This window comes from Theropithecus gelada, chromosome 13 (genome assembly GCF_003255815.1).
Source record: "Theropithecus gelada isolate Dixy chromosome 13, Tgel_1.0, whole genome shotgun sequence".
NCBI lineage: Eukaryota > Metazoa > Chordata > Mammalia > Primates > Cercopithecidae > Theropithecus > Theropithecus gelada.
The window spans coordinates 2,746,627-2,755,512 of NC_037681.1; the positions used below are offsets into that span (position 1 = coordinate 2,746,627).

An 8,886-nucleotide genomic window follows, 5' to 3' on the forward strand; every position below is an offset into this window, starting at 1 on the left:
CACATCAAATGCTGCCTCTCACCATGTCCCATTTATCCTCCCTCCTCATTAAACATCCATCTGCACGCGTAGCCCTTGCATCCCCTGATGTCTCTGTCCTGGGCCAGGGACTGGAGAGTATTGTTCCTCCAACTTCACCAATAAGCCATGGTTCTCTCACATCAAACCTTCTCACTGCACCAATTTTGCCAAGAAGGTTTGCTGTGCACTGGTCTCCAACTTACCCAAATTGGGTGAGACACAACACCCATGCACACACCCAGTTACATGAAGTGGATTCCTACTTACAGAGAGTCAGCCAGAGAGAGCAGAAAGCTGCTGGGGCCCAGTTGACTCGAGACCATGCATACCCCACAAGGACTGCAACTGAGGGGCCCTGGAATGCAGCCCACCCTGGGTTTTATGTCTTAGAATCACATGACACACTGGGTTAGAGTGTTGAAGAAATTCCTGTTTCTAGTAGGGACAGAAACGTAGCCAGCGCAGGCTGTTCTGGCCAATCGTGCCCTATCTCAGAATGTTACAGTTCCAGAGCATTCTGTAGTTATTCCAGAAAACTACAAGAAAGAAAGGGACGGGGACTGTGTTGATTCATAGCAAAATGGAAACTGTACTGCAAATACCGTAGTGAAATCATAACTCAGTAATCATTTTGTGACTGGCTTATTTCACTTAGTGTAATGTCCTCTAGTTTCATCCATGTTGTAGCATGTGTCAGAATTTCCCTTTTTAAAGCTAAATAATATGCTATTGTATGTATATACCACATTTGGGTTACCAGTTCTCTCCTTTGTGAACATTTGAGTTGCTTCTACTTTTTGGTTGTTGTGAATAATTCGGTTCTGAATGTGGGTATGCAAATATCTCCTCAAGTTAACGTCTTCAATTACTTGGGTGTATGTCCAAGATTGGAATTGCTGAATTATATATTATTTCCATTAATTCTTCAAGGAATCACCACCTGGCTTCTCACAGCGGATGGGCCATTTACTTCACCATGACAGTGTCCAGAGGAGCTCCAGTTCCCTAAATTCTCACCAAGACTGGTCATTTTCTGTTGGAAAAAAAAATCCTAATAGATGAGAAGTAGGTTTTGTTTTTATTTTTCTAAGGATTAATAATATTAAGCATCTTTTCCTATGCTAGTTATCTAATTATCTCTAAAGGATATTCTTTAGAGAAATGTTGATTCATGTACTTTTCTCATTTTTAATCAGGTATTTTATTTTTACTGTGGATGTGTAGGACTTATTTTATTTTTTTTTTTTGAGACGGAGTCTCGCTCTGTCGCCCAGGCTGGAGTGCAGTGGCCGGATCTCAGCTCACTGCAAGCTCCGCCTCCCGGGTTCACGCCATTCTCCTGCCTCAGCCTCCCGAGTAGCTGGGACCACAGGCGCCCGCCACCTCGCCCGGCTAATTTTTTGTATTTTTTAGTAGAGACGGGGTTTTACCGTGTTAGCCAGCACGGTCTCGATCTCCTGACCTCGTGATCCGCCCATCTCGGCCTCCCAAAGTGCTGGGATTACAGGCTTGAGCCACCGCGCCCGGCCGGACTTATTTTTATATAGTGGATATTATTAACCCTTTATCAGATATATGATTTACAAATATTTTCTTCTATTCCACATGTTGCATTTTCATTGTGTTGATTATGACTTTTGATGCACATTTTAAATTTTTATGTGGTCCAATTTATTTTCTTTTCTACTTTTGCCTGTATTACGGTGTTAAAGTTGATAGTATCTCAATGTCTGTAAATACTGACTTACTATGTTGAGAAGGTCACACTGTACCATCTCTCTGATGATGAAGCTAAGAGTTTTACACTCTCCCATTTTGTACCGGAGACAGTGCAGCTACGTGAGAACCCAGTGGCTGTCCCGAGCCTATTTGTCTTGCATTTTTGGTGACATGGATTGTCGTTTACATTGGCTTCCTCTGGCAGGTCCACCTGGAAAACATTATATTTAGACAGAAAAAAAAGGAGGCTGTGAATGATGTCACTGTAAACTGTGTATATTCCCTGTTGCTAATGTCAAACCCATGAAGCATAAAAGGATTTACTAGAGGATATTAAATTCCTTGCAAATTGTTGAAGAGCCTTAAGGAACAGTCTCCAGGCAAAGCCTCTACAGCAATTTCAAGAATGGCACTGCTGGCGCAGGCTGGGGAGGAGCTCCTGCTGCCTGAGACTCCACATTCAAGCTGTCTCTTGCAGAAAAGAGAGCAGCTCTTCTAACTACTGCCCCCAGAAGGACAGAAGCTCTGCTATCAACTACTAGAGATCTGACCCCTCTCTCTGCAGCCCTGCCTGTGTTGATGACATCTTCATTTCAGTCTCATGTAGATTCATCTGTTTTCATGGGTACAGGTGTTATTTCTGCCCAAGTGCATCCTGTGGCTTTCTATTGTAATAAATACACATCTTTCTACACTTAAATTTTCAGGAATTACTAGTATCAACAGCAACATGCTACAACCTAACACAAACATTTCCTTTACAAAGAACTTCATGCTACCCACATAACATTGTGCTCCCCAAAATGTGAGGGAAACTCCAATCTGTTCAGCCCAACACCTTCCAGGAAAAAAGGATCTTCTTTCATGAGTCACTAATCTGTTTACTTATTATTTAATTTGTGGTCTAAATTGTACAAGTGGCTAAAAATAGCACTTCGAATTTTATAGAAAAGATTAAATTATTTAAAATACATATATGCATGGCACATTTAGTTATTGTCACCAGCTCCTTTCATATTTATTTTATTCTCTAGTTTCTGGCAATACTTTCTCTATGGTGGAGTCTGGAAAGGCTACTCCTCATGTCTTTGGAGGACATGTCCTAAGTCCCAGATGTGGTGGAGACTGTCCATCAAATGTGCTGCTACAGAATGCTTTTGGATTGAGATGAGGGAGGGGAACTGCCTGATCTCACTCAAATGTGTTCATTTTCCTGGTCTGGGTCACAGCCCTGCAGCCCAGTCCTGTGGGCACAATATGTTCACTTACCGGGTTTCTATCAAAATGAGAGTGTCCTTCTTGACTTTGGAAAACACAGGGCAGGGAGAGGATCAAGGAATAGCAGAAGGAATACTTGGAGTTGCCTGAGCTGCCACTCTGGTTTCCCCAAATGTTTTCTATCCATTAATTCATGATAATAAACACCTTTCTGCATAACCAGACATAATGACTTTTCTCAGATCCAACTGATTCAGGGATAAATCTAAAGAAAAATAATAAATACACTTTTCAACATTTAAGCTGACCAGGAGGCTGTCCCTGGTGTTTACACCTCCATATCCCACTATGCATTTCATCTTCCCTTTGCCTCACTGGGGATCCAAGTGCAGGTAATTCTTCACATGACTGTGATCCCTAGAACTTCATTCTGATAACTGTTGAAATCTTCTGTGAGTTTTACCAGTGAAATGGCAATAAATAGAAACATTCTAGAAGGTCCCCTAGGGTCCATATTTTCTGTACTTCCTCTCTAAAATACATAAAATCAATTATGTTTGCTCTTGCTTTATATGGGCTAGATCTATGGCCCCAGCATACACCCCAATGCCCTGTGTTGACAACTTATCCAGTATTGTATTAAATGGTCACATTCTTATCCTATCATTTCTTCCAATTTAGTGGTATAATTGTCATGTCAACTCTTTGGATTAAGAACCATCAACCAGGCCGGGCGCAGTGGCTCACAACTGTAATCCCAGCATTTTGGGAGGCTAGTATACACAGATCATGAGGTCAAGAGATCGAGACCATCTTGGCCAATATGGCGAAACCCCGTCTCTATGAAAAATACAAAAATTTGCCAGGCATGGTGGCACACACCTGTAGTCCCAGCTACTTGGAAAGGCTGAGACAGAAGAATAGCTTGTACCTGGGAGACGGAGGTTGCAGTGAGTCAAGATCACACCACTGCACTCCAGCCGGCGACAGAGCAAGACTACGTCTCAAAAACAAAAAAACAAAACAAACGAAAAACCATCAGCCAGGAAACTGCAGCCCTGAGAAAATATAGAGCATTTCAAGTTGTTCAGCTTGCATAACAATGATGAGTCTACAGCTCATTTTCAAGATGGAAATATTCTGTTTATGGGAATAATAGCACCATTCACAGTCTGTGTTTCAGAACCTCAGCATAGCAATTCAATAGCACAAGGGTTTATGTGCCAGCTTTGCTTCATTAATAATGGTTTTTTCTCTGTCTATAGGGATAGCTACCCCTGTGCACATGATAAGATCATGAGTTACACTTTGTTTCACTTTTTTTTGAGGTAAAAAAGTTGCTTGATCCAAAGCCATAGTATGGAAGAATTTTCTGACTCTGACGAAAGCACTTGGAAAATCCTCAAATAATATTTTATGCAGAAATATAATCGAAAAGAAAGGCAAATTCATATATAGGAAGATAACCAGTGCCCTTCTCATGTTACAAGAGGTCTACTAGTATCACCACCCCAGCTGTTCGTCTGAGCCCTGATGTGTGACACAATGTTAGGGGTTCAGGAGGCGTTAGGTGTTCAGAAGAGCCAGTAGCCCTGTACATCTCAGTTAGTTGAAACTCTTATTATTGAGTCCCCACAGGGACCTCCATAACATTGGTTCATTAGACTCCCTGGGAAAGCTGGAAAAGGTGACTGACTGAAGTCCAAGTGTTGAATCATCCTCATTATTAAAAACCTCATGCTCATTAATGGCATTTCAATTAATATTCACTTGGAAAACATTTTATGGCTCATTTTTGAAACATCTAGTCACAGCTCACCCAGAATGGCTTTGTCTGCAGCCATCCTGTTGTGTTTCTTTTAAGGCCTGATGATCGGCACTCCAGCCTGACGACAGAGCAAGACTACGTCTCAAAAACAAAGAATTATTATTATTAAAGTACTGTTCTCTTTGCAATGTGCTGTTCTCTTTGCAGTGTGATCATCAGATGCAACCCTTGCAGTTTACTCATTGTTATGGTTTTTACATTTCCAGGGCTTCCTTGACAATGGCACTGATGTGACTCCATCCGGCATCCATTGTTGTGAGAACTCTATTTGGCATATCATCATCGTGGGCATGAACATAATGGAGACTTTACACGATGCAATGGTTACTATTCAACATTAGTCAAAATATACTCTAGTCCTACCCTTGGAGCTCCACGTGGTTGGAAAAATATTTTAGGTAAGGACAACCATTTGTTAGAGTTTCAAAAATAAAGGCTACAAAGAAATTTTCTCTAGCAAGAGTATGAACTATATGTGGTGCAGAATACCATATTTTTATGAAATGTAACAGATTATTTAAATGTATATGAATACTATATATATTTATAGCCAATGTTTTATCAAATATATATTTACTTCTATGTATCTTGAATATATATATGCACATTTTTCCATAAACAAGGTAAATTTTATTTAAGGAAATACTAATTAGTTTTAATTTTGTCTTTAATTTTCCCTTAATCACTTCATAATTTGATTACTAAATGTTCACATTTGTACCACCAATTTAAGAAAAAATACATGTGTGTATATATAGGTAGAGGTATAAATACTGTATCAGTAAGAATTTATGCATTAAATATTGGTAACTAGTTAAATACTAAATTCAGTGGCTGATAACAGTAAACATTCGTTTTCATGCTCATGGATGCTCATGTTCATGATCATCTGGCTGATCAAGGAGGGGTTCAGCTGAGTGGTTCCCCTGCAGGACACAGAGATCATCTTCAGCCTATAGATATCAATTGTCTGAAGACAAAGCTGAACAGCAGTGACTACACATGACACAAGATTCTTGTGACAGGTCTCAGGAGTGAACAACATCCCAAACCAAGCTGCACAGTTGAATTTAAGTCCAATAATTTCTAACATAGCTTCACACATTTTAAATATATTCCTTTATTTCAGTGAGTACAAATTTTCAAGAAAATATTTACTCCATTTAATTATAGAGGTGTTTGATCATTCCATGGACAAATAATTATGTTTTCAACCTTTACAATTTTGAAAATATTTGCAAATGTACATTTGCATTAATAAGAAAATAAAGATGGATATGTTTTCAACTTGTGCCTCTAAATATAATTTTTAAAAATGGCCTCATTGGGGGAAAAATCTTTTAACTTATGTAAATATGTCTTTTTAGCTCCCTTTTGTCCTATAGAGTTGCCCAGTAAGAGGTCCTCCCATGAGATTTGGAAGTCAGAAAAGGATGACTCGATATTCTCCATTGGTACCTAAGACAGACACAGGGACAGAGGTGAGGACTTCAGAAACACCTGGAAAGATGCTGTAGGAAGCTGAGAGCATCAGCATCCCTACCCCTAAGCTTCCAGACAGGACTGAGGACCACATAGTTAAATAGCCCATACTTCAGGGGAAGACGCATTCTGTTTTCTGAGGGAGCACCAGAGAATCCTGCTTCTAATATCAGCTTTCATGACTACTATATCCTTGGTTTTGAAAGATTGTAGTGTGAAAGTTAATCATAGGAATTAAGTCATTCTTGTCATACCCAACACAGCCAAGAAACCAGGAGGGAAAGGCACTCAGTGTGCAAAGTATTGTGTCTAGAATGCAATTGAAATAGGCCCTATTATCCCATGGGACTAATGTTTATGTTTTTTTTTGAATAAACATAGAAATTGACTCCTAGAGTCTAAAAACTCAAGATAGTTACATTTGTCTTATCTGAGTTCCTTTCTCAGCAAACCAACCATCAGGCCTCCAGATACTATCAAGGAACTGAACCTTACATATCACTGAATCAGGACAGTGAGACATCAGACCCTTCACCCATTACAATTGACTAACTGACCTCCTGCTTCCTGTTGACCAGATTATCTTCATTACCCCTCCCTAATTCCTGTTTACCCACATTTTTTCCCTGGTATCTAAACCCCTAATTTCCTAATTTTAGTTGGTCAGGGAGATATGTTTGTGAATGGTGTTCCATCTCCTCGGCTGCAGCACTTGATTAAAGCCTGTTCCTTGGCAATACTTGCTGTCTTAGTGATTTTTTTCTGTGCGGTGAGAAGCAGTATCTACACCGAATCCTTAGCGTTTCAGTAACAGAAATCTCTTCAAGCTTCACTGATTTGGCTTCTTGTTCCTTGAAAACACATTTACCCACAACTTCTGAGATAACTTGATATAATTCTAGAATTCACTTTGTCCACCACTGCTTACCAGTCTGAGCTTACCAGCTCCCAACCCTTCCTAGTGCCAATGAACTTTCTCAAGGAGCCATAGGTGATGTTTTCCCTTTTTCATAAAACTCTAACCTTCTCTTTGTTCTTCCAACATATTGAAGACCACTGAGTTTTCCTGTATGCCCCATTTGGCAAATATTCCTTTGCAAATAAAACATTAAACTTAGAGATTCATCTCTACATTTTATTTAGACTTCAGTACTGTAGACTGTAATTATCCATATTAAGACAATTCCTGCTTAGAACATCTATTTTGGCTTCTTCTCTGTTATATGAATTCCAACTGAAGCTATAAACTAGACTCCTCAGGTGTAAGCATCTCTGTCTTTCTTAAAATAGGAGAGTCTTTGTCATGGCTGTGCAGTTGGGGCTGAGAAAGAGAAAAGTATTGTGGTGCAGACATGACTTCATGTCCCCCTCTACCAACACCATCAGAGTGTGGCTGCATCTGAGGAACACTCTCAGCCCATGGAGGCATCAAGTGGAGCATCTGGGGCAGCCCAGCCTCACACATCTGCTTCCCTGGGGGTTTATGTTCGGGTGTGTAACACTGTGGGAGGGTTACTGTTATACTGTAGACAGTAATAAGTTGCAAAATCTTCAGGCTGCAGGCTGCTGATGGTGAGAGTGAAATCTGTCCCAGATCCACTGCCGCTGAACCTTGATGAGACCCCACTTTGCAAACTGGATGCCTTATAGATCAGGAGCTTAGGGGCTTTCCCTGGTTTCTGCTGATACCAGGCTAACCAGCTGCTAATACCCTGACTGGCATGGCAAGTGATGGTGACTTTGTCTCCTACAGATGCAGACAGGGAGGATGGAGACTGGGTCATCTGGATGTCACATCTGGCACCTGAGATTGGAAACACAAAAACAAATATTCATACTACTGATCATATTATAGGAAGACTTCCTTGAATAGCCAGGCAGTACTGAGCACACTGGGCTGAGTAAACCGCTAGTGTTCTCCTTCCTTACCTGGGAGCCAGAGCAGCAGGAGCCCCAGGAACTGAGCGGGGACCCTCATGTCCATGCTGTGTCCTGACAGGGTCTGACTCCTGCACGAAGTGTGTCCAGCCTATTAATAAATCTTCAAGGCAGGAGGATGTGCTCTGGGAATATGCAAATGAGAAGACGACGGGGCAGGCTGGGCACAGCTGCAGGGCTGGCTCATCTCAGTAGCTAAGCACTGGCTCAGTGTCCCCAGGTGTCCCAAGTAAGACCAGGGTAGCATAAATTTGTCTGCAGAGAATGTGTTTCTACTGGGGACTATTTTGTCATGAGAAACATTTTTTAGTTTTTTTCTGACAATTTGAAATATTCCTCAGGAGTCGATGGAGTAATGTATTTCATTGGTGTATGGGGATTATTTAGGAGAAATTCTTGTTTATAGGAAACACATAGCAAAATGCTAGACAGGATCCTCAGGTCTTCAAAAGTCTCATATAATTCGAGTTAGGGAAGGGGGTACGTTGTCCTATACTTTTAACATTTCTGTGCGTTTAACATTGTTCCTTTCTAAAACAATTAAAAATAAAATTTATCAACACAATGCCATATATATTTGTAAGTATTAGATAATGATGTTATGGCATTGTTTTTACCATTATTAGCTGAAGCAATTTACTACAGATACACAGATGATACCGTGTTTCCTCAATGCATGC

General features: G+C 40.5%; 1 gene segment (V, D, J or C); it reads right to left on the reverse strand.

Annotated features, from left to right (window-relative positions):
• Nucleotides 1-8,278, reverse strand: part of LOC112604943 — a 315,492-nt gene extending 307,214 nt beyond the window's left edge. Inside the window, 2 exon segments of the V gene segment in view lie at nt 7,785-8,072; nt 8,198-8,278. Of these exon segments, the coding sequence occupies nt 7,785-8,072; nt 8,198-8,252 (343 nt within the window).
• Between the last annotated feature and the right edge of the window lie 608 nt (nt 8,279-8,886).